Source organism: Suillus fuscotomentosus, assembly GCF_016647785.1.
Source record: "Suillus fuscotomentosus strain FC203 chromosome Unknown F5891scaffold_54, whole genome shotgun sequence".
In the NCBI taxonomy this organism is placed as follows: Eukaryota; Fungi; Basidiomycota; class Agaricomycetes; order Boletales; family Suillaceae; genus Suillus; species Suillus fuscotomentosus.
The window spans coordinates 331615-355846 of record NW_024539566.1 but is presented as its reverse complement, the minus strand read 5'-3'; the positions used below and the strand labels follow the sequence as shown (position 1 = coordinate 355846).

General features: G+C 49.8%; 9 protein-coding genes across 9 annotated transcripts; 4 read left to right on the top strand and 5 right to left on the bottom strand.

Annotated features, from left to right (window-relative positions):
* Positions 1-102: 102 nt before the first annotated feature.
* Positions 103-2775, top strand: F5891DRAFT_983410 (glycoside hydrolase family 3 protein; the record flags this gene model as incomplete). Its single annotated transcript, XM_041377319.1, has 9 exons — positions 103-357; positions 414-907; positions 975-1104; positions 1128-1143; positions 1197-1392; positions 1442-1727; positions 1786-1989; positions 2040-2421; positions 2474-2775. The coding sequence occupies 9 exons, from the start codon at positions 103-105 to the stop codon at positions 2773-2775; spliced, it is 2265 nt and encodes a 754-aa protein (XP_041222182.1).
* Positions 2776-3694: 919 nt separating this feature from the next.
* F5891DRAFT_1053561 (uncharacterized protein) lies at positions 3695-4593 on the bottom strand. Its single transcript, XM_041362577.1, has 2 exons — positions 4126-4593; positions 3695-4063 (listed from the first exon to the last, which is right to left on the bottom strand). Exons 1-2 carry the CDS (start codon positions 4453-4455, stop codon positions 3833-3835), a joined length of 561 nt encoding a protein of 186 aa, XP_041222181.1. The 5' UTR covers positions 4456-4593; the 3' UTR covers positions 3695-3832.
* Positions 4594-5524: 931 nt separating this feature from the next.
* F5891DRAFT_1150493 (uncharacterized protein) lies at positions 5525-8193 on the top strand. The gene is made up of 9 exons (XM_041365126.1): positions 5525-5926; positions 6061-6773; positions 6825-6857; positions 6905-7610; positions 7662-7686; positions 7739-7835; positions 7888-7990; positions 8017-8020; positions 8045-8193. Exons 1-9 carry the CDS (start codon positions 5615-5617, stop codon positions 8134-8136), a joined length of 2085 nt encoding a protein of 694 aa, XP_041222180.1. The 5' UTR covers positions 5525-5614; the 3' UTR covers positions 8137-8193.
* Positions 8194-8221: 28 nt separating this feature from the next.
* Positions 8222-9555, bottom strand: F5891DRAFT_1280614 (phosphatase 2C-like domain-containing protein; the record flags this gene model as incomplete). Its single annotated transcript, XM_041370428.1, has 5 exons — positions 9295-9555; positions 8948-9220; positions 8723-8890; positions 8454-8668; positions 8222-8395 (listed from the first exon to the last, which is right to left on the bottom strand). The coding sequence occupies exons 1-5, from the start codon at positions 9518-9520 to the stop codon at positions 8222-8224; spliced, it is 1056 nt and encodes a 351-aa protein (XP_041222179.1). The 5' UTR covers positions 9521-9555.
* Positions 9556-10239: 684 nt separating this feature from the next.
* Positions 10240-10700, bottom strand: F5891DRAFT_1150492 (uncharacterized protein; the record flags this gene model as incomplete). The annotated part of the gene is made up of 1 exon (XM_041365125.1): positions 10240-10700. The coding sequence occupies exon 1, from the start codon at positions 10645-10647 to the stop codon at positions 10240-10242; it is 408 nt and encodes a 135-aa protein (XP_041222178.1). The 5' UTR covers positions 10648-10700.
* A 4985-nt stretch (positions 10701-15685) lies between these two features.
* Positions 15686-16845, top strand: F5891DRAFT_1280612 (uncharacterized protein; the record flags this gene model as incomplete). Its single annotated transcript, XM_041370427.1, has 6 exons — positions 15686-15705; positions 15985-16005; positions 16055-16166; positions 16222-16541; positions 16593-16625; positions 16650-16845. The coding sequence occupies 6 exons, from the start codon at positions 15686-15688 to the stop codon at positions 16843-16845; spliced, it is 702 nt and encodes a 233-aa protein (XP_041222177.1).
* A 1364-nt stretch (positions 16846-18209) lies between these two features.
* F5891DRAFT_1192943 (uncharacterized protein) lies at positions 18210-18997 on the top strand (the record flags this gene model as incomplete). The annotated part of the gene is made up of 3 exons (XM_041367669.1): positions 18210-18438; positions 18498-18557; positions 18861-18997. The coding sequence occupies 3 exons, from the start codon at positions 18210-18212 to the stop codon at positions 18995-18997; spliced, it is 426 nt and encodes a 141-aa protein (XP_041222176.1).
* Positions 18998-19421: 424 nt separating this feature from the next.
* On the bottom strand, positions 19422-21194 carry F5891DRAFT_589210 (uncharacterized protein). The gene is made up of 9 exons (XM_041372384.1): positions 21066-21194; positions 20849-21004; positions 20693-20800; positions 20493-20633; positions 20276-20438; positions 20167-20219; positions 20052-20120; positions 19758-20000; positions 19422-19699 (listed from the first exon to the last, which is right to left on the bottom strand). The coding sequence occupies exons 1-9, from the start codon at positions 21111-21113 to the stop codon at positions 19523-19525; spliced, it is 1158 nt and encodes a 385-aa protein (XP_041222175.1). The 5' UTR covers positions 21114-21194; the 3' UTR covers positions 19422-19522.
* A 1551-nt stretch (positions 21195-22745) lies between these two features.
* On the bottom strand, positions 22746-24217 carry F5891DRAFT_1130253 (uncharacterized protein; the record flags this gene model as incomplete). The annotated part of the gene is made up of 7 exons (XM_041364499.1): positions 22746-22908; positions 22990-23103; positions 23135-23184; positions 23236-23283; positions 23321-23626; positions 23707-23847; positions 24188-24217. 7 exons carry the CDS (start codon positions 24215-24217, stop codon positions 22746-22748), a joined length of 852 nt encoding a protein of 283 aa, XP_041222174.1.
* Between the last annotated feature and the right edge of the window lie 15 nt (positions 24218-24232).

Sequence of the window (24232 nt, the reverse complement as noted above, 5' to 3'; positions counted from 1 at the left end):
CTTCTCACAGGTTCTCTGATGGCCAGATCGCGGATCAACAAGCTCGTAAAAATAGAAACACGCCAACCCTTCGTTATCTGTTGCTGCATTCAAAGGATTACCATGAGGCTTTCAAAGCACGTCGCTCTGGTTTATGCCCTTGTAGCAGGCAGTGTTACTGGTTATGTCTTTCCTGATTGCGAAGGTGGACCTCTAGCAAGCAACGCAATCTGCAACACTGCTCTTGACCCCATTACGCGGGCAACTTCCTTGGTCAAGCTGTTCACTGTTCCAGAGCTGATTAATAATACTGTCAACAGATCTCCTGGGGTTCCTCGTTTGGGTTTGCCAGCGTACCAGTGGTGGTCGGAAGCCTTGGTAAATATGTTTAACAGAGTCTCGGAGTCTGCCGAGACTGACTTGCTTGTGTCCAGCACGGAGTGGCGAACAGTCCAGGTGTCAACTTCTCGACGTCGGGCGAGTTCAGCTATGCGACATCATTTCCCCAGCCGATCTCTATGGGTGCTACTTTTGACGATGAGTTGATCAAGTCTGTTGGAGGCATTGTGGGTATGGAGGGACGTGCCTTCAATAACTACGGGCGCGCGGGTCTGGACTTCTGGACACCAAACATTAATCCGTTCAAAGACCCTCGATGGGGCAGAGGTCAGGAAACACCTGGAGAAGACCCGTACCACCTTTCCCAATACGTGTACAACCTCGTGGTTGGCTTGCAAGGTGGTCTTGACCCAAAGCCTTACTACCAGGTCGTTTCCACCTGTAAACACTTTGCGGGCTACGATCTCGAGGACTGGGATGGCACTGTTCGATATGGCTTTAACGCAGTGATCACTTCTCAAGATCTCGTGGAATACTACCTCCCCTCATTCCAGAGTTGTTATAGAGATGCCAAAGTTGGTGCTGCCATGTACGTACTACCACAACTCCGTACGCAGTAGAATTATGTCGACACATTCTATCTGTTGATAATGCAGGTGCTCGTACAATGCTATCAACGGTGTTCCTTCTTGCGCAGATCCATACTTGCTTCAAGATATTCTCCGTGATTTCTACGGCTTCGCACAAGACCGATGGGTATACTCAAAGTTACTTTACTTGTGTATAGTGAGTTGACGACTTGCGAACAGGTCACGAGTGATTGTGGTGAGTAGAGTCCGGATAGTTACTTGGCATCATGATCATGCTTCACTTTCCAGATGCCGTCCAAAATATTTATTCTCCTCACAACTATGCTACCCCTCAACAGGCTGTCGCAGACGCACTCAAGGCGGGAACTGACCTAGATTGTGGCTCCTTCTATGGAGAGTGGTTGCCAATCGCATACAAAGAGTCTCTTATCACAGAGACCGACCTACGCACAGCTTTGGTTCACCAATACGCCTCGCTCGTCCGGTATGGCGCTGTCCTGCATGCCATTTTTCTTGCTGATACAGTGTTTCAGCCTCGGTTACTTTGATCCAGAAGAGCGACAGCCTTATAGAACATACAACTGGAGTAGCGTCAACATTCCTATCGCTCGACAGCTTGCATACCGAGCTGCCGTGGAGGGTATTGTTCTCCTGAAGAACGACGGTACTCTACCACTCTCAAGTAGCATCAAAAACATTGCTTTGATCGGCCCGTGGGCAAATGCAACCACCCAGATGCAGGGCAACTACTTCGGTGTTGCTCCCTATCTCACCAGCCCCGTCATGGGTGCGATGGATGATGGTTATAATGTCACCTACGTGTTGGGCACCAACATTACATCTAACGACACGAGTGGATTCGCTGCCGCTGTTGCAGCTGCAAAGGAAGGCAGACGCTGTCATCTATGCTGGGGGTATCGATCTCACCGTCGAGGACGAAGCCCTGGACCGCTACTCGATTACTTGGCCCGGCAACCAGCTCGACCTTATTGCTGAGCTTGAGATGATAGGCAAGCCTTTGGTTGTGGTGCAATTCGGTGGCGGACAACTTGATGACTCCATTCTCAAAGGCAATGCTTCTGTCAGCGACCAATTCCTCTTTCTACTTCAATTGCTCAATAGTTATTTTAGGTCAATGCGCTCGTTTGGGCAGGGTACCCAGGTCAGAGTGGTGGAAAGGCTGTTTTCGACACCCTCAGTGGCAAGGTTGCGCCTGCTGGGCGCCTTCCTATCACGCAGTACCCAGCAAGCTATGTCAACGAGATCCCCATGACGAATATGAACCTCCGTCCCAACTTAACGAGCCCGGGCCGTACCTATATCTGGTACACTGGCATGCCTGTCTACGAATTCGGATATGGCGAGCACTACACTACATTTTGTTATAAATGGGTGCGAGCCCCTGCAACATCATACAGCATCCAGGCTCTCATTGATGGAGGGAAGTATGCTGCGTACTTGGACGTCGCACCGTTTGCTACGCTTGCTGTTAGTGTGACGAACACCGGAAACAGTATGTGAACTATAATTTATCTCACCCTACCACCTCATTTCCTTATCTTCAGGGACATCTGACTATGTTTCCCTTCTTTTCGCCAGTGGCATGTATGGAGATGCTCCCTACCCTAACAAGCTTCTTGTCAGCTACACCCGCTCTCATGGCATTATGCCGGGCACCACTGCAACAGCTGAGCTACCGATTACACTTGGCAATCTCGCAAGAGCAGATACCGACGGCAACTTTTGGCTCTATCCCGGCACTTATGAGCTTGCGCTCGACACTAGTGGAGTTTTGACCTCCAAGTTCAAATTGACGGGAAGTGCTGCACGGCTCACTTCCTTCCCGCAAAACACCATGACTTCATAATGTCGTACGGCCTTGTGATTGACGTTCTGCCATGTTTTTGACGTGTTTGTCATATGGACAATTGGAAATTGATGCTCCGAGCAACTACTAGATTCGATGATCTTCGCCGTGGGTCCGTAGTCAATATATTGTTAGATTCGAAGCTAAAGGGAGTGCGGCGTAAGAAGCTGTGGCTCTTCCAATCAGCCGGTGCTGGGCGCCTGTTCTTTTCGTATAGTTACGATATCTACGATAATATGGGTGAAGATTCTTGCACTTTCACTGATCTCTCAGCCTGTAGACGCCATGGCTTCAACAGGCATGCCAAGGGATACTGCCATCACGATGTGATCAACACTGGAAGGTGCTCTATACGGTGAGTATCGCAATGACCCTGTCCCATACCGAGGGTTGACACTTCTTCAGGCTTTTTTGTTTTCATGTTTTTGAATACAATTTGTTCTTTGGCCTACAACAGGACATCAATCGCCCATCATCTAATGTCATTTGCTGAGCGAGACTGAACTGTCGGGTCGCACCTCCACTTCTCATACCTCCCGATGGTGGCTGTTACCGCTGAATGCCAGAGACATGGCGCTACTGGCTTTTGGCATGGTTTGTCTAATGGTAACCGATAGTGTTATTATCAACACTGTTCTCTCTCATATGCATGTATCGTACTACATGATTCCATGCATGAACTCGCTGTCGAAGCTCTCACACAAGCTCAAGCCTTGGGGATTGTCGGTAAGGTCTGCGGTAGTGATGCTATACCAGCGATCGCATGGCTATAACGGTGAGTGAGAACGCTGTCATCAAAAATACAATGCTATGGAGTCGGAAGCGGTCCAAGGTGATACCGCTTGACGTGGACCCATAGACTCGATGAAGTCGAGCTGCAGCAATAGCAAGGGAACATTGTATCTTTCTTTCAAGCATGAGACTGATATCTTGGCATAGTCGAACCTACTGTATGCTTTGCGATACCTCATGTACGAGCGGAGGCTAGGTTCCAACAGGAAGTTCTAGACACGGAATTGGCCATAAAACTACGAAACACGCTTCTCCTGCGCACCTCTCAAAGCTTCGCTTTTGGTAGTTGGATTAAGTCCATGATAGCATCTAGATCCTCGTATTGGATGGAGTGGCCGATGCCCGGAAGAACTCTGACATTTAGTCTCTCAACGTCACAAGGGATGTGCTCCGGATCACAAAAGGCGCCGACCTTCGGATCTGATGCCAGTACGGTGATCTTCACATGAGGGGGGATGTTTCTGAGCAGGCCACTGAACGACCATGGCTCGTTATGCTGCTCATAACAACAGCAGAAGTGTCAGCAACATTCACCATGTCCACAAGTTGCAATATTACCGAGAAGATTCCCTCGACAGTGGTACGGTCGCACATTAAAACTGATAATACGCGTAACACGCAGTCACGTCGTGACCAACCACGATCATCAGCTACCTCCTCGATGTATTTGATATTCATAGCCTCGTTCAGAATCCAACTTTTAATCATTTCAGTTGTCCCCTCGAGCTCGAGAGGGGGATCGAGGAGTATTACAGCCGTTTCTTTCGTTTTGGGCAAGAATTGCAGGAGCGACAAGGTCACTGGGCCTCCAAGAGAGTGCCCTATAATCACGTCGTAGGATGTGTCTTGGATGAAGTATGGTCGGAGATCCTCTGCAAGGGTGGACATACGGTAGTCGGTCCCTCGTCTCCATGCATGCCCAAGGAGATTCGGCGCTACGACGAAGAATCCTATGAAGCATGTTGAAAACAGAGCATCATAGCCGTGGTATCATAAAACCTGACCTTCCGCTACTAATAGCTGGGCGAGGCCCTCCCATGAACCCGACCACGCAGTCAACCCATGAATAAGCAGAGCTTTCTTGGGAGCAGTGGGAGAACCCCACTGGGACGCCGAAATTGAGGGGTGCATACTAATATGGCTTGTATGATCAAAACTCTGCTAGCAGAGGCTGTTCGAGTGAAGAGGTTCAGAATTCAAGTCTGACTTGCAAGATCGAGGGAGGCACTAGAAGGGGAAGTAGCATGTAGGGAAAAGTGTGCGTTTAGAGGATGTACAGCACATACTGACCAGAGTAGCCATCTGACACTGAGACCAGGCTTTCCCTATCAATAGGTGCCACGAATAACCCGACAAATGTGGGTGACGGAAAACCAGTTCGAGTGATATGACGTGTCTGCTTAAATGCGTCGCCGCCACTCATCGTAAGCATTTCGATCTTGGAGTATTTTTCTTGAAGAACTAGTACCGCATGGCCTGTGAGGCAAGAATGTAAGCATGTTAACAAAGTATCTTCTGGACGAATGAGACTGAACAGCGACGCTGCGAAATGGACCTGCGGACCCTTTACAATACCATGTGCCCCGATTTACCCACAGCGGCTGTACTTGAGTCTACGGAATAGGAACTAAAGACCGACTATCACAGCTGAACTTCGAGGAACCTTGCAAAATGTAATCTCACCTGGAGTCTACGCTTTCCCAGAGATTTGTACGTGCTTCTACCTTCACACTCGCACTCTGCCTTTTACCACGTTCACGTAGACATTTCGAAATTATTATGCTCCTAGCATTGTTTGTTCGTCGTTGACAATAAGGTGTTAGCTATTGTTAGATCGACTTCGGAGCTAAGGGGCGTGCTGCGCAAGAAGCTGATCTTGTATGTAGTGCTTGGTCAATTGTCCATCCAAGTTCCAGAAGGGCCCAATCTCGGGCCAATCAACGGACCAGAACAGCCACACGGAGGCATTTCGTCCCAAATATGGTAAGTACGAGTTGTCGGGACGTTACGAGCGGTGGTGGTTAGATGCTCTTGCTTTCATTCCATCATGAGTTCGCCTTACGCAAATGTGCCCCGACCCTCTCCACGACCGAGCCCATCTAGTCGGAGACCTTCAACGATTGCAGAGCTCTCAGAACGTGCTCTTTCCAACCTTTGGGATCCTTCGAAAGGTCTCAAGCAATGGCTCAAGAAAGCAGATGGCTTCCGGAAAGCTGGTAGAGCATATACCGAGGCTGGTGAACTTGAAGAAGCCTTCATGGAATATGCAAAATCTGCGACGATAATTCTTGAGAAGCTTCCGATGCACAAGGAGTACTACACGTTACTGTCACCCACGCAACGCCACAATCTTGGTCTTGTGAGTAACTCGTGCCTGCTGCCTTTCTCGTCTCTTCCGATCATGAAATGTGTACTTTATCAAAGTACGATATGCTCTTCATCGATCCCTCGTAAAATTGATTTCGGTGCGACTCTGTCTAACTCTCCTTTCAGAACGGTCAACAAATTCTTCTTGATCTTGGTGAAATCAAACCAATCATCGTCGACCGCTATGAAAGATGGAGAATGCAGAACATTGAATATAGCAGACCATCGTCATCAACCGGTCCCCCAGAGGGGAGCAGGCACACGGAGTACAGGCGACAAGATGATGGTCGACGCTCCCCCTTTGACGATTCCGGATGGCTAGCACAAGAAGCAGTCCGTAGAGATGCTGAACGAAAGCGTGAGGAAAAGCGAAGGGGAGATGAGGCACGTTATTCTATGCGATCAGTCGAGACACAGCCACCGCGTCTACAGATTGATACCGGCAGCAAGAAAAAGGAAGACGCATTGGCAGCCGCTAGGCGCGCTGCAAACGCACAGCTGTCCGATCCGACGTACTACAATCGCGAAGGCACCCCTTCTTCGCCTGTGACCCCTGTGAGCGCTGTGGAAAAACGGAGAGAGCATGACGAGTTCAGGAAGCATGAAGACCGTAGAAGAGACGAACAAGATGAAGTTAGACGAAGACGCAGGCGGGAACAAGAGGGTATTCTAAAACGTCAAGAGGAAGCAGAGTTCGCTGCGCGGGAGGCTCGCCGTAGCGTTGTTCCTTCACCCATGCTTGCGCCATCCGCAGGCGGCTCCCAGCGTTCGTCTTTTATGGATCCACAATTTTATGAAGACGTTGCTCCCCTTCTTATGCCTATCGAGAGCCCAACAAGGTCAGCCTCCTCGAATCTTGAATTTATACATCTATAGACTTGGCCATATAGGAACCGCGCTACAACTCCAACAAGCTTGAAAACGTGAGTATCTCCTCGTCATTATTGGGTGTATCTCATTGTCCCTTTAGCCCGTCTTATCCTGCACCAGTAACCACAACATCGCCTATTCCACCGGATGGACATATTCAATACCCAGAACTCATGTCGCAACACCAGCTCAAGCAAGGCTACGCACCTTCTCTGCAATCAATGTTTAATTACCCCACTCTCAAGCCCACCAATCTTGTACGATCTTCCCTACTTTTCGTACCGGAATCTTCTCAACTGTCTACTAATCAACTTCCTGATCCATCCGTGGTTGTCTTGCCGAGTCAGCCGGCGTCATACCCATACTCTCAGAATACGACGCGGTCGACTTCTGATGTCTACTTTGATTCTGCATCCCCGTATTCTTCTCTTTCACGAGCTCCTCAGGCTGCGCCTCCACCCCCTCCCGCTCCCGTACGTCATATCGATGGTGACCGGTACCGGACTGCTTCTCAAGAGTCTGCACGGATTACCCGTAAAGCTAGCGATCCTGTCCAAGTACCCGACCTGAAGACTGTGAGCTTACCACGAGAATGCCTTCCGCGGTTCCTGTCTATCGCATCGCTGAATACGGCACGAAATCGCGAAACTTGCGGACTATTGCTTGGAAAAGACAAAGGAAATAAATTTACTGTCACGACACTCTTGATTCCAAGGCAGCATTCGACAAGTGATACCTGCACTATGGACGAGGAAGAGCTCGTCCTGCAATTCACAGAAGAACGATCTTTGATTACCTTGGGATGGGTATGTTTCCCCCGGCTGTCCTGTGCATCTGCGTCTAACGATCTTCGTTAGATTCACACCCATCCTTCACAATCTTGTGGGTCCTCAAATTTAGCACAAAATCTCTTGCTTACTGGCCCTTTACGAAGGCTTTATGTCGTCGGTTGATCTACATACGCATTCTGGATTTCAGCGCATGCTTCCGGAGTCCTTTGCCGTTGTTTGCGCCCCAAAATTCTCTCCCAAGTGCGTACCACATTGCTCATACCACTCGTGTCTTGATTTTTTTCACGGTTAGCTTTGGAATTTTCCGCCTCACCGACCCCCCAGGCTTGCAAACAATCTTGGACTGCAATGTTAAGGAAGCCTTCCACCCGCACCCAGAGGTGCCGATCTACACAGTGCGTAGCTTCTGGAGTGGTTCGTCCACAGCTATTGATCGGTTGTTTAGGACGCAGACAAGGGACACGTGCAAATGAAAGACTATCCCGCTGGAGATCGTGGATCTGCGATGATGCGTAGACGTTTTCCTGACTTTTATCTCTAATTTACAAACGCAGCATTTCTGACACTTGGCATCTGTACAATCCGCATCCGTTACCCCCTACATGCACACGCCTTGGTATCGGATACTACAGCACTTGTAAGATGACAGTCGTATCATCCATGTAAGGGACAGGCATGTCTACGTTAAGCATACATGAGACTCTGTCGATGTCTTCTGCGCCCAGAGCGTGTCTTAACAAGCGCAGCATTGCCTCCTGAATATCGTCTTTCACGACGTCGCCTACTATTCCCACCCACTTCTGGACGAGAGATGCTAGGGATTCGACATGATCTGGGTCATCCATGTAAAGGCTCAACCAGCCCGTCGGAACACATCAAGATAAAGCAGTCGCAGCTTGACTGCTCGTGAAGGTCGACATAATGAACGCTTGCAAGATTTGAGACGTATGGTGGGCTCAGATTTCGTGGAATGAAAGACTCGATCGCAGCAGAAACACGAAATCCCGGTTCTACATTCAAAAATATTTTCTCAGTGTAGATGCGAGGCAGTTTGGAGCTGTGGTCGCCAACAGCTTGACGCCGCATCACAGTTAGATCAACTGATCAAATACATTCGATTGGCTTACCTCTCGTGACAGCAAGATTACCGGGCACTCTATCGTCGAAGATGCATTCTGGTTCGTCAGGGTGTTGCTGTTTGATGCGATCGGCCTCAGCAGGGTTGTTGCCATTGTGATTATCGCTCAAGATGGATGCATTCCATTGTGAACTCGCGTCTCGTCTACTTCCGAGCACTGCTCCAAAGTCGATGTCAGTGATTTCCGCTTGAATCTCCACCTCGGCTTATCCACTAAGCCACCACCGAGATTTAGCACCCAAAGATGTTTCTTTGTAGGGTCGACGAGCGTTAATAAGATTGTAGGTCCCCTTAAGCAACATAGAGATTTCTGATAATTGAGTCCTCCGGAAGATTTCCCGTTTTATTGCTTCATCCACGTCAAAAATCGCTCTGGTGAGAACATCTGAAACGCCCTCCAAGTTGGCCACCGTGGGCAACAATCCAGCCATTAGAATGGGGGTCAATTCGGCAACGAGGTAGTCAGCCGTTTCATGTCCTCCGTGTCCTGTATAGGATGTGTTTAATTGATTAATAAAATACGTCGGGGAAGGTGTATTTGTGGTGCTTCATAACACGCACCATCGAAGACACAGTTCAACCTCCGGACACCGTTTGGAAGGCGTAAATCCATGATTAGATACCTATCCTCGTTGACTGAACTAACGTGAGGCTGGAGAGAAGCGTCAAGGCTCCTTCCGTCGCTTGAGATATTAGTTGTGCAGCGTTTCAGGATCTGGGCACGTAGCTCGTGCTCTGGAAAGAGACGGTAACCCCAAGGGCCGCGATCAGACCCATAGCCTTCCATGTACGCACGACGAAACACTTAGAGGGATGGCATGTACTCTGTTCACTAGCAAGAACAGGACCCTGCGAGGTTAAGGCATGCGGCACGGCGTGCAGCTCTAGTAGAGTGATGGAACTGTGTGAAATTTACGGACCGTGAATCCACAATGATTTGAATATTACTCAATCATTGCTAGTCAGTAGGGGTAGAGCCTTCAAGCGGGCGTCGTCGTAGGTAGCATGATATCATCATTGGGTTGAGGCCACACCAGCTTCTGCTTGCCAGAGGCAGACGTGACGTTGCAAGCCGTGCTAGTCCAACGCGCGGAACTATTGACTTCCGAGTCAAAGATCGCGTCAGAACAAGTCGACCAGCACGTCCTTATGTCTCTGTACGTGCAGGGCAAGTTGAGCCGCTTCATCACATACACTTAGATCGAGACTGACGGTGGTAAGATTAGGAATGCCGAAGCGCCTGTGACATATCAGCATGATGTCTAAGGGCGCCTCTGATGAAATTAGTTTTCGCTACAAATCAGCAGCAACATTGTAATCTGCTGTTTAGTGCATCGCTCAGTCGGACAACCACAAATTCAGGGTCGGTGCTAGGTATAAAATAGGAAGATAACCATAGAATCAAATGGTACACTGGATATTGCAGCAATAAAATCAATCATCGTCACGTGGAGCTGGAGGAATTGATGTTAGCAACTGCGAGGACAGATGGTAAAGATTAAAAACTCACGCGTCTCGGCAACTCGACCAGCGCGTCCCATGTGCCATGGAGCTCAAATCAAGCTCAACGCCTCCTCTCGGGATCACCAATGCAATGTCGGGAGAATAAAACAAGTGTCGGGAAGCGGCCCCGGGAGGTACCCAGAAAAGAAGCTGATGTTTGGGTCCCATGATCCATCCATCGGGCTGCAGCAAGAAAGGGGTTGAATTAGAATGATGATCAGAGGTGGGTTCGAGCAAGTCAGCAGAGTTGGGCAAGGCGTGTTTCAGGCAGGGCGAGAAGGAAATGGGGGGATGGTCATAAGTGTTGATTGGGGTGATACGACTTTCTTGAGTGAGAGATGCGGCACTTTGATGCGGTGGGGATGCAGAGGGATCTGGCTCTGTGGACTCGGGAAATGGCAGGACTTTCATAAGCCACACGGTGTTATCATTTGAACCAGACGCGATGCGGGTACCATCCGGTGAGAACGAGACTGACCCAACCGGGCCAGTGTGCCCCTTCAAGGGCTCACCCAATGGCTGTCCCGTCGCTGTATTCCACAGCCGCACGGTGTTATCCCATGAACCAGACGCGATGCGAGTACCATCCGGAGAGAATGAGACTGACCGAACCGAGCCAGTGTGCCCCTTCAAGGGCTCACCCAATGGCTGTCCCGTCGCTGTATTCCACAGCCGCATGGTGTGATCCTCTGAACCAGACGCGATGCGAGTACCATCCGGTGAGAATGAGATTGAGTAAACCGGGCCAGTGTGCCCCTTCAAGGGCTTACCCAATGGCTGTCCTGTCGCTGCATTCCACAGCCGCACGGTGTTATCCTCCGAACCAGACGCGATGCGAGTACCATCCGGTGAGAACGAGACTGACAAAACCTTGATAGTGTGCCCCTTCAAGGGCTCACCTAATGGCTGTCCTGTCGCTGCATTCCACAGCCGCACGGTGTTATCCCATGAACCAGACGCGATGCGAGTACCATCCGGTGAGAACGAGACTGAGCTAAACCTGGTCAGTGTGCCCCTTCAAGGGCTCACCCAATGGACTGTCCCTGTCGCTGCATTCCACAGCCGCACGGTGTTATCCATGCGAACCAGACGCGATGCGAGTACCATCCGGTGAGAACGAGACTGAGTAAACCGGGCCAGTGTGCCCCTTCAAGGGCTCACCCAATGGCTGTCCTGTCGCTGCATTCCACAGCCGCACGGTGTTATCCCATGAACCAGACGCGATGCGAGTACCATCCGGTGAGAACGAGACTTGAGTAAACTGCGTCAGTGTGCCCCTTCAAGGGCTCACCCAATGGCTGTCCTGTCGCTGCATTCCACAGCCGCACGGTGTTATCCATCGAACCAGACGCGATGCGAGTACCATCCGGTGAGAACGAGACTGACCGAACCGGGTCAGTGTGCCCCTTCAAGGGCTCGACCTAATGGCTGTCCTGTCGCTGCATTCCACAGCCGCACGGTGTTATCCGATGAACCAGACGCGAATGCAAGTACCATCCGGTGAGAACGAGACTGACCAAACCATGCGAGTGTGCCCCTTCAAGGGCTCACCCAATGGTTGTCCTGTCGCTGCATTCCACAGCCGCACGGTGTTATCCGATGAACCAGACGCGATGCGAGTACCATCTGGTGAGAACGAGACTGAGTAAACCGGGCCAGTGTGCCCCTTCAAGGGCTCACCCAATGGCTGTCCTGTCGCTGCATTCCACAGCCGCACGGTGTTATCCTCCGAACCAGACGCGATGTGAGTACCATCCGGTGAGAACGAGACTGACCAAACCAGGCCGGTGTGCCCCTTCAAGGGCTCACCCAATGGCTGTCCTGTCGCTGCATTCCACAGCCGCACGGTGTTATCCTCCGAACCAGACGCGATGTGAGTACCATCCGGTGAGAACGAGACTGACCCAACCAGGCCAGTGTGCCCCTTCAAGGGCTCACCCAATGGCTGTCCTGTCGCTGCATTCCACAGCCGCACGGTGTTATCCGATGAACCAGACGCGATGCGGGTACCATCCGGTGAGAATGAGACTGACCGAACCGGGGCAGTGTGCCCCTTCAAGGGCTCACCCAATGGCTGTCCGGTCGCTGCATTCCACAGCCGCACGGTGTTATCCGATGAACCAGATGCGATGCGAGTACCATCTGGTGAGAACGAGACTGACCAAACCGCGCCAGTGTGCCCCATGATTATGGCCTGAACAACCGTCCAGTTCAAATCGCGGCCGGATACCACACGAAGGGTATTCGGAAACCCAGGTGCAAATTTGTTAGCCATTGTAGAGTTGACAGGCGAGAACGGGAGTGCTGATAAATAAAGATGGGATGTGCTGTGCAAAATCATGCCGCCAAACACTTGCATGAATCTTTGTACATCCGTCGTGGCGGACCGCAAATCTTCGTATCCAGAATGGTCCTGTATATATGTATGAGCTCTTCATCCGACTCTGCCTCATAGGCATGTGCTCACCTTCAGCCACATGGCAACGAGTGGAAGCACAACGATTGCACCGCTGATTGCATCGAGAAGTCCGAGGGACTCAATCCAGAACATCAGTCGCTCGTCGTCGAAGAGCAATTGTATTTCCTTTGCAAGCTTATCGTCAAAGTCTGTTATTTCAACATGCGTGGCCCAATATCGACAGGAATAGGAGAGATGTGGGGGAATGGATGTTTTAACTCGTTGAGGCAGTTCTGTGTCCTGGGAATTAGGGAGGTGCGACGATTTCAAATCACAGATGTTGAAGCGAAGGCCATCTTGTCGGGCCATCATTACTCCCAGTGACGCAAATGCAAGGTCGCGTTGTTGCGACTTCGTTCTCTGGATGAAAAAGTCTCCGCTGGATGATTTGTCCGTGAGGAATTCATGAAAGGTCGCATGAAGGGGTCGGATGGGGGTATATGAGTCGGTAGTGCCGCTGAGGAGGGATCCCATCCGCTTTACCACATCATCTACTTCGTAACGGTCGTCGTCCTCCGGGAAGTGCTGTCGCATAGCATTCAGTGAAGCTAAAGGGAGGGGTTCGGATGTGGCAAGTATTTGGCCCATCACGGACCGAAACTTCGCTACTGCTTGCTCGTACTGGGCCGTTGTGTACTTATTCTTTGGCATGATTTCTGGTAAGATGAGTTCATACATATCATACAACAAGTTTTTCCGCTCCCCAGGATTGCGATTCATGACAGCATTGAAACAATCCATCGGGGATAAGCCAGGAAGGTCTTCCTTAATGTATTCACATGCAAGACGTGCCCACTCGAAAAGTCCATCGGCTTTCGCAGCGAGGTCTGCAAACTCCTGGCGCCCAAAACGTGGCAGACCTTCTAGCTTGTCAGATACAAAAGCATGGATGTCGGACTCCGCTACTTCTGCTGGAATCTTGTCCATGGACAAGGGTAGGATATGATCAACACCTTCAAACTCCTTTTCGATATCGGGAAGAGGTCGAGAGGTGACGAGAATCCGAAAGTTGGAAGGGAGCTCTGTGATTTGGGGAAGTTTTTTGTTCCGAAGTTTACCGGCAAGTATGCGGAGAAGGTCCTGCCGCGTCTTATTCCGCCGCTCTCGTCCAGCGCATCGATCACGATCAAGACAGGCCCCACGCTTGATGCAGGGAACTTCTTCAGCGGTCCCATGAGAAGCTCGCGCCACTGCTGGATAATGTCCCTTGTATTCTTCAGCGAGGTGTTATTTCCAACTGCAGCCGCTAACGCTAGTCTCGTCCCCGGATCACGATCAGCAAGATCGAGCGCGATGGTGGAGAAAATCTTTTCATGGAGACGATCTCCTTCTCTGTGCCGATCAAAACAAAAACATGAACCGAGGCCTCCCGTTTCCTTGAACCAGTTGGCGATCGTGTGCGCGATGGCTGATTTGCCCTTCCCTGCAGGGCCGGACAGCCACATTACACGCGGAACGGAATCTTCGCTGTTGTTGATCCATGCGGTGATTTGGGAGAGAATGTCCGTGCGAGTGCCTGACAGACATTGCTTGCCAGTGACTACTCCTGCGCCCCCTGCATAAACCATGCCGCTGAGATCGAGCGTTTCACCTTTAAGTGTATGAGTCAGTGCAAAGACAAAAGCATGTCAGACTCCTTACCTGTACGTTGGACGAAGACGACCACGTCCCGATCAACTTGGTCCCGGAATTGCTGCATGAGTTTGTCCAAAGTGTCGTTGTACTGTTTGACGACGCTGTCAGTTTCCGACAGAACGTTTTTCCTGAGTCTCGTCCCTATGATGAAAGTGTAAGATTCGTATACGAAGTGCAGTAGCTTGGTGACGCACAAAAGCTCTTTGTTTCCGAGTAGTCCCTGATGAAACGGGCACACTCTTGAGTCTGCTGAACGATCTTTCCAACGATACCGCGCATCGATTCAATCTTGCCAAGATTTTCATCCAGAGTCATGAAGCGATAAACTTCGGCCAATTTCTCGAGAAGACTACATATCAATTTGTCACGCTCTGCTTGAGCGATTATAATCTACAGAGAGTTATGACTTCTGAGCAGGGTACTGCACTCCGGGAGAAACCAAACATACTTTGGATGCAGCAGACAGCACGCCCAGCGCCATCTTTGCGTACGGATGTAGCTATACAACTTGATCAGTTCGCTTCCGATAGACAAAAATAGCTCATACATCCGCGATCTTGTCAAGGACACCGTCAATAATCTTTAGGGGTTGGAGATACGTCTTCTCGAAATCAGCCGCGGCAGCGAGACCCGCTGAGGCACTGCCAGCGGCGGATGCCGCAGAACTCGCATGTTTCCCCGGTACTCTCATGCTTTGTGCACTATCACAAGCAGCCTGAAGTTCAGCGCTAACTAATTGAGTATCAGGACCTTCCTCCTCGCTAGAAGGAGCAGCCTGAACCTGCGTGATTGCCGAAATTAGAGAAGAAAACCTAAGTACTTGACGAAAATACCTGTGAAGCAGGCTCTCCAGGCAACCCTTGGTTCACGGAGTCGCTGGGAATCTGAGCTGCGGTGAGATGCTTGTTGTTGGAAGGATAGAGACACGTGTAAGAAAACCGAAGGACTAGGATAGCAAGTTCGACCGCTTACCTCGTTTTTCTGACTTGATGAAGCCTCCATTTCGAGGTTCTGGACCACGGTAGTTGAAGCATCTCGAAGGTCTGCGTTCTGGTTCGCAGGAGTGCGATTGCGGAAACACTTGAAAGGTTTCTGCGCCATGTCAGCCATGTTCAGAATAAGGGAACCTGGCAGCCTACTCACAGAAAGTTTCTTGGTGACGCCTTTTGCAGACTTCTGAATAGTCTGCTTGATCCGACAAGGGGGTCGGCTCTGGACGAAGAAAGTGTCAGAGGCAGCGAGGAAATCCATGAGCGCTCATCCATATTGAGCAAGCTCTTGAGACTACATACCGAGTTTTCACGAACGGGTGCCTCGCAGGTTTCTGGAGGAGCATCTGGTCTATTGTCTTCACTCATGACGAGTAGTCGATTACTGTAAGCGAAGTGAGGGTGTAAGAAGTAGGTGGGAGAAATGAGGAAACCTCTGGCATGAGCCGAATACCCTTAACCAAAGCAAAGCATGGCGAACACGTTGACTGGATGTGAACGTTGAGGCCTTGAGGCGCTAATCATGAAGCTTTGAAGGGGCAATGTCATATAGACAAACCTATCACAGAAACCAAGGCATCATGTTGATCAAAATGAACGGCATAACGATACTGCACAATTGATTTCACGAGCACAGTATTAGTAGTACTAACATTCTGAACATAGACCGAATGGCAAGAAGAATCTGTATGTTGGAATCTGATGCATCTGATGTCCCACGGTCATTTGTCTGAAGAAAATCACGAGTCATACACGTCACTCACTTCCTTGAAATTTTGAAACCTTGCCTGTATACCTTCACGCAGCGGTTATCGAGGCTCTTGATCACGATCAAGCGCATAGGCGCAGTATCAAGCTTGGCTGCCCAAATTTCAATATATCTCATTCTGGCAGCATTGACAGACTCACAAGCTATCCGATTCGGCGTACTACAATAGCAAAAGCATCCCTTCTGAGCCCGTGAGCGCTGTGGAAAAACGGAGAGAGCATGACGAGTTCAGGAAGCATGAAGATCGCAGAAGAGAAGAACAAGATGAAGACGCGGGTGGGAACCTAACACGTCAAGAGGGAGCAGAGTTCGCTGCGCGGGAAGCTCGCTGTAGCGTTGTTCCTTCTCCCATACTTGCGACGTCCGCAGGCGGCTCCCAGCGTTCATCTTTTGTGGATCCACACTTTTATGAAGACGTTGCTCCACTTCTTATGCCTATCGAGAGCCCAACAAGGTGAGCGTCCTCCAATCTTGAATTTATGCATTTATAGACTTGGCCATATAGGAACTGCGCTACCACTCCAACAAGCTTGAAGACGTGAGTATCTCATTGTCCCCTCAGCCCGTCTGATCCTGCACCAGTAACCACAACATCACCCGTTCCACCGGATGGACACATTCAATACCCGGAACTCATGTCGCAACACCAACTCAAGCAAGGCTACGCACCTTCTCTGCAATCAATGTTTAATTACCCCACTCTCAAGCCCACCAATCTCGTACGATCTTCCCTACTTTTCCTACCGCGATCTTCTTAATTGTCTACTATTCAACTTCCTGATACATCGTCTTGCCGAGTCAGCCGGCGTCATACCCATGCTCTCAGAATACGATGCGGTCGACTCCTGATGCCTACTTTGATTCTGCAGCCCCATTTCACGAGCTCCTCAGGCTGCGCCTCCACCCCCTCCCGCTCCCGTACGTCATATCGATGGTGACTGATACCCTACTGCTTCCACAGAGTCTGCACGGATCACTCGTAAAGCCAGCGATCCTGTCCAAGTACCCGACCTGAAGACTGTGAGCTTGCCACGAGAATGCCTTCCGCGGTTCCTGTCTATCGCATCGCTGAATACGCCACGAAATTCCGAAACTTGCGGACTATTGCTCGGAAAATAAATTTACTGTCACGACACTCTTGATTCCAAAGCAGCATTTGACAAGCGAAGCCTGCGCTATGGACGAGGAAGACTCGTCCTTCACGGAAGAACGATCTTTGATTACCTTGGGATGGGTATGTTTCCTCCGGTTGTCCTGTGTATCTCCATCTAACCATCTTCGTTAGATTCATACGCATCCTTCAGTCTTGTGGGTCCTTAAATTTAGCACAAAACCTCTTGCTTACTGGCCCTTTACGAAGGCTTTATGTCGTCGGTTGATCTACATACGCATTCTGGATTTCAGCGCATGCTTCTGAAGTCCTTTGTCGTTGTTTGCGTCCCAAAGTTCACTCCAAAGTGCGTACCACATTGCTCATACCACTCGTGTCTTGATTTTTTTCACGGTTAGCTTTGGAATTTTCCGCCTCACCGACCCCCCAGGCTTGCAAACAATCTTGGACTGCAATGTTAAGGAAGCCTTTCACCCGCACCCATAGGTGCCGGTCTACACAGTGCGTAGCTTCTCGAGTGGTTCGTCCACATCTATTGATTTGTTGTTTAGGACACAGACAAGGGTCACGTGCAAATGAAAGACGTCCCGCTGGAGATCGTGGATCTGCGATGATGCAGGGCTCGATGTTTTCCTAACTCATTCAAAGAGTAATTTGGCATGTCGTGAATGTCACTGGCTGCACAACGATTGCCGTCAATTGTAATGGTTGTAAGTGCTTATATCAACACCTAGTTCATGACGTGAATGGAATTTGCTTACAGAATTATTACAGGATTATCACAAGATTTTTTCTACTTACCTTCACTGCAATTGTAGTTCTGTTTGTGAAGAAGTCAGCGACTGAGCACTCATTTTGGCGCCGCCATTCACGGCTGAGCGTTCACTTAGATCCAACCAAGAACTTCTCTATGGTAAATCAATTTGAACCATACGTTGAGCAGAAGTCAGAATTTTTTTCAGGCATTAGAAATAGAAATACAGGGTGACTATGGGTATGCATACAAACTCGATGCCTGCTTACTGGTCAAAATGGGAGTCTCTCTTTGGATCGGCTCGTTTCTTGACGACTACTTTCTTGAACTTTCTCTCCGTGCGAACGACGACGATGGGCACGGGGGAATTCGAGAAACGGTCCTTTGACAAGCTGCCCAAACCTGGCGCGCCGAACGCCACATCCCAGGCTTGCATCGTGCCGCGCTGGTCTCTCACGATCACTACCCGGGTTGAGTCTGGGGCGGGTCAGCCTCAACTTAACTTCATTTTTTTTGATAGATTTTCTAATAGATTTCTTGTCCAGACTCGTTCATCGACTACCAGCATCTGTGGCTCGCCTCTCGTGCCCAACCGAGTATCTTTGGTAGGTAATCCCGTGAGTCACGCACATTTCCTACTTCCAAGTCCCTTCAAGAGTTGGAGCAGAGATAAAATCCTCACGATGAGAGCTATTGAACCTAGCGACAATGTATGTTTGTTCTGGTGGCCACCTGACAAGGATATTAACAGCGCTAGTGAATGTTTGATATCACTAGCTCTGAGCGCCAACGATCACCAATCATGCCGAAATGAGCGTCTCGCCCACCAGACAGTTAAACTTCAGGTTCTATTCTGTGGGATCGGAGCCTGCACTGGCTTGTGAACTTCTCACAATGAATACTGACAGAGGACCACGCGCTTATCCTGATACTCCGGGAAGACAACACAGACGGTTCTGCCTTCAATACACTTGTTCTCTTGGACCTCATCTCACTTCTCCCAGAACCATCAGCCGCATATGCAGCAAGCTTTGGCGCCAGATAGGAGCATGCTTTTGTGTCAAAATTGACACTGACGCAGTGACTACGCAAGTCCTCGGAGTCATATACTTCCGGTCGCCATTTCTCCCTCGCATCCTCCAGTCGTTGATCTAGTATTTCAGCACGCTATTGATATTGACTATTTTTCTTCAAAGGTCAGACACGCTAAGGCAGATTCTCGATGTGAATGGTAGTGCTGACACGAGGTGCTCTGTAGAATGATGCCGCTAAAGACTTGAACCGCTGCACGTCCTGCCACTGTACAGTCAACAAGAGACGTTTGAATGCGGAATGACTCTGGTTGCACACACGCACGATATCTCTCATTCAGCAACTGAAGTGTAAGTGAAGCTTTACAGATGGTGGATGAGAGGTTCATGATTGGTTACGGAGGAAAAACTCTACAAATAATCTAAAGGATGTACTGATCAATCAATGACCTATCGATAGAATACTGCTTTAAGTCGATAAAGATATCATAACAAGATCGACGATATGTCTAAGTATTCGAGAGATATTCAAAAACCCGCTAGCAGCAAACACAGGACTTTCTGCCTCCATGTTCGCCAGGGTCTGTATGTACTGCTACTGCTTGCTGGTGCGGCTGCTGTTGCTGTTGCGTATCAGGGTCCGGTTCGATAGTATCGAAATATTCATCAGGTACTATGTCCGGGTCTGGGCCAGGAGCATTCGCAGCAATATTACGCTGTAGATCTTCGCATCAGACAACCAGGATACTCTGATAAGAATCGACCTGAATCCACCTCTTTAGCCTTGCCGAATGAACATCGACAGCGGGCGGCGTTGCATGATGGGGTGACCGGGAGAATAGGTGTCGTAAATGAGTTTTGATGGTGGTGGTGACAGCGACTGGTGGTGAGGTGGTGGGTGGTGCAGGTGCAGGTGCAGGTGCAGGAGCTGCCTCGAGGCCTCCTCGTCATAGCGAGCCTAAGTCTGTTGAGGCGCCCAGGGCGCTGTTGAAGTCTTGGCCTGGAAATCTGAGAATGCTGTGACTGAATTAAGAGCGATAGAACAGAAGGATACGCTCTTGCACGCACTTCATGCATTCCATAGAAGAAATTGGGATCTGCATCATATCCATCGTGATCTTGACCGGGGATCTCTGCCTGCATGATAGTCAGTATCGAAAGAGGTAAGGATAGAGGTACATACGCCAAGAATACGGTCGTTGTCCGCAGCGAGCGTGCTGCATTTCTCCTTGAACTCTGAGTGACAGTGCGGGTGAGCATGATAGTCGTGGGTGACACGACGGAAGACTTGCCGTTGGACCAATCGAGACAGCTGGCCTTCGCAATGTCGTCGATGGCGTCCATCATGGATTTGTGTGCTGCGAGGGCTTCGTCGAGTTTACCTGCCGAAAGGAATGCCTGGCACCGTTTCTGGTGTGTAGTGAGCAACAAGGACTCGAGATCCCAGCCGAAGAGCTGGACAAAGCAGTAGGTTATAACGAGCATTATGTATGCATCATGTCGACGCACCACGGTCAAGTCCTGGTATAGGAAATGAATGTATTTCGACGAGAAAGCGTCTGAGTTAACAGCCGCAGTGAAGTGATCAGCGGCTTCGTCGTGATGCGCGCTATCGAAAGCTTTGATTCCGAGCTGAACACGTAGATATGTCTATTGTGTGAGTTGAAAAGATCAGGATTGACGATCGAGTGTAGCCACATGGTACTCACTTCCACGACATGACGCGCGAGAGGATCGACATCGGGACAAGCGACAGCCAAGTCTTTGATGAGCAGCATTGCTTCCTCGTGTTGATCTGCGCTGAAGAGTACGATAGCCTGGAATACAATATGAGGCAGAGAGCATGCGAGACGAATTGAATGTACCTTGATCAAGAGAAGAAATTGGTTGGTTTTTGAATTTTGGTTGGTGAACATGGATGCAACGTCGAATGCTATCCTTGCTTCCCGGATGTGACCTTTTCCGCAGAGGGCGATGCCTTTGGAGATGAAGCCTACCAATGATGGCCGAATGTTGATGGACTACGTTACGGACACAAGTTAGCCTTTCGTGAAAGAGCCATGATAGGTCAGTCCATCTCACGTCGATTGCATCATCAAGAGCATGGTCCCAGTCGTGTTTCCGGGCCATGACGAACGAACGATGGGCATATGAAATAACGTCGTCGGCGTTGGTGTGAATCTCTTCAGTGAGGAGCTCTTCGGCGATAGACAAGTCCCCAGTTAGACATGCATTGCGGGCTGTTGTAATGTCAAGGATCTGTATGAAGGATGCTTGAATTGCATAATGAGAGTCAGAAATGGAAACTCGCCTGTGAAATTTGATGAACGTTCTTCAGTATTGCCCACTCTGAGATCTTGCTATCAGAACCTCCGCTGAGGATGTGCTTGCCGTCCGCAGAGAACGTGACACATGTCGCGGGAGATGAATGCTGGAAGACGGCGATGGTTCGTTGATCTGAGAGCCGCCAGAGACGGACATGCTTGTCTTGAGATGCAGACGCGACGAGCGTGCCAGTGGGATGAATGGCAATGGCGTTGATATAGTCAGTGTGGCCTTCCCAGGTATGACCGACCTGCTGCCAGGTTGATGTGTCCCACTCCAATATGGAATTTCTGCCTCCTGAAAGAAGGCGTGTACCATCGGGCGTCCACGCGAGTGACAGGCTCCAACCTGTCAAAGATGCGACTTGTTCCCTTGTGCCTGGATTATAAATTTGGATATTGTAGTATGTTGCGATGGCAAGAAGTTCACCAGAAGGCGAATATCGAACGCAGTAGACCATAGTGCCACACTCGATTGGATCTCCTTGCATCTGCCACGTTTTGGTACTCCAAAACTTGACCGTGCCGTCATATGAACCAGTCGCCAGCACCATTCCATCCGCAGAAAAATCCACCGAGCGGATGGCTTTGGAGTGGGCTTTGCTGGGTTGGGTGATGGATTCGCCAGTTTCTCCGTGCCAGGCGATGACTTCTCCATCATCATCACCACTTGCTATTATTTGACCATTTCGTGACACCGCCAATGCCCGCACCCAATCGCTATGCCCTTCCATCTTCTTCAACACAACACCTGTCTCCAAGTCCCAAAGACGAAGTGTCTTGTCGTGCGAACCCGTAATCATTCGTCGTTTATCCGGGAACACTGCGACTGCATTTATGACCGCCTCGTGATCTTCAAAAGTTCGAACGGGTGTGGTGCTTGGAATGAGCTGTGACATTTTACTGGAGGTTGATGATATTGAGCACGGCCGAGGGATTGTGGGTGTCTTTCTCTAAGTTACAGAAGTGCGTGTATTGTGCGTTTTTATGTTGCTTCACCACGCTAACCATCCTCGTTTCCATAGACGCCCAAGACACGAGGCAATTCGCCATCACCGCCTGCCCCCAACCAGTCATAACCGACCGCACTGGCTACATGCGTCCGGTATTTGTCTTCAAAGTTTCAAGCCCTACCGAGACATCAAGTGAATATCACAACTCTCAACAAACTTTCAAGCTCGAGTCTTGTGTCTCATGACCGCTCACCTTATGGCTCGCTGTAGACTAGATAAAGTATCTGCATGTCTTGATGCGTCTTGATTGTTGATCCCCTCAGGAAGGGGACATTTCCAGTACTGTGCACCAAGAAGATTAAGCTTGCTTTCGCCTCCAGTGAATTCGAGCTGGAGAACGACCATCATGCGCATCATGAACAAATAAATGCAGCGAATGATTTGTGAAGCGCAAAGTAGTCTCGATTCTACCATTCCGATCAGCATCAGTGGTCGTCTGCGCCTGGCCGCCCCCATCTAACGAGCTGAGTCGCCCCGTCATTCCACGACTGCACTCTACGGTTAGCTAGTGTGGACATCGTGGAATCACGAGTGCCAACGAAGCCAGCTCCATTTGACTGAATGATAGCATCGATGAACACTGGATGCCTGGTGTTAGAATGAAAACATGACATCTAATCGGCTCACCATTTTCTATAGATCTCCTGTCCGTTCCGCTGCATAATCTACCCCAACGCTCCAACATCTGACCACCATTCCGGGTCCCTTTCGTCGCTCGTCATGATAAGATGTGTAGCATCAATTCCTTTTCGTGTGCGAAGCTCTTCTTGTGCCTCAGACACCCTGCGGGGCGAAGCACTCATCCACAGGAAACTCCTTGCATTGGTGGCTGAAGTCGCCGTGCCGTATGTGAACCGATATATACTATCAAAAGTTAGATCTGTAGAGTAACCTATGCCCGAAACTTTCACTCACGGGAGGCGTTGGTTCACTCATGGCACGTCGGGAGTGCGCATCAACAATCTTTTCCATGCTTACAGTCCATCGCATGTTAGCCTACAAATCTCCATGCAGGAGAATAGTCTGATTCCCATTCCCATGTGTGATGAGCGCCTACGTAGTAAAAGAAATCGAAGCATAGTACGTGATCGTCCAGAGGAAGGGAAACCTGGTGCTGAGGAGAAGGACGATTTGTTAATGAGAATTCCAGGCTTTTCGAGCGAGTTTCTGGAAACCCAAGTGATGCGAGAGACCAAAAGGATGCATGACTGTGGTGTACGCTAAGGAATGTCCGCTCGACCCAAGCTGGAGCTCGCGTCCACGAAATGTCTGTGATATCCATGGATTTAATCATTGAAGAGGGATGCTCAAAGTTGTCTCACCGAGCTTGAGCAGGTTCAGGGAGGGACTTCGTCGTGGTTCAAAAATATCGATGTGCTGTTGAACGGTTTCCCAGACAGTCCAACAACCAAGATCACCAAGGACCTGACTTTCTGGATCGTTGACTTCGTGCCATTGAAGCAAGTGGATCCCTATGGCTTGACTGAGTCGAGGTACGTCAAATTCCCGAAAACAAATGGAGGTGCCCTTGGGTCGATATGGTTAGAGAGGAACTTTGGGATTATGGGTATACGTTCTGTTATGAGAGCGAGGTATATCAAATTGCCCTAGTTCTTGTGAGGAACCGGGATGACATCGGAAGTGGTTCGTTGACTTACTCTTGTATCATGCTGCGCTGGCCTCTCGTGCCCATTACGATTGAGTCTGGAAGGTACTGGGAAATCAAATGCTCGAGAGTTTTAGTGACTTTGCCTGATGAAAATGAATAGCTATGATACACACAATGAGATCATATCGACATGACGACGACGACATACCTCGTGTTCGATATCGTTCTCAATACACTTGTCTTTATCCTGGTGCATACCGTCATGGGCGTCTTCTCGGACGGGTCCATGATCAGTTTTCTGGG

Coding starts and splice junctions, on each gene's coding strand:
- F5891DRAFT_1053561 (XM_041362577.1), bottom strand. CDS start 4,455: ATGTCCACCCTTGCAGAGGATCTCCGACCATACTTCATCCAAGACACA. Junction 4,064..4,125: donor CTGTCGAGGGAATCTTCTCG/GTAATATTGCAA, acceptor TGTTATGAGCAG/CATAACGAGCCATGGTCGTT.
- F5891DRAFT_1150493 (XM_041365126.1), top strand. CDS start 5,615: ATGAGTTCGCCTTACGCAAATGTGCCCCGACCCTCTCCACGACCGAGC. Junction 5,927..6,060: donor AACGCCACAATCTTGGTCTT/GTGAGTAACTCG, acceptor CTCTCCTTTCAG/AACGGTCAACAAATTCTTCT. Junction 6,774..6,824: donor CCTATCGAGAGCCCAACAAG/GTCAGCCTCCTC, acceptor TTGGCCATATAG/GAACCGCGCTACAACTCCAA.
- F5891DRAFT_589210 (XM_041372384.1), bottom strand. CDS start 21,113: ATGGCCCGGAAACACGACTGGGACCATGCTCTTGATGATGCAATCGAC. Junction 20,001..20,051: donor TCTTCTATGGAATGCATGAA/GTGCGTGCAAGA, acceptor ATTCAGTCACAG/CATTCTCAGATTTCCAGGCC. Junction 19,700..19,757: donor CATTCGGCAAGGCTAAAGAG/GTGGATTCAGGT, acceptor GAAGATCTACAG/CGTAATATTGCTGCGAATGC.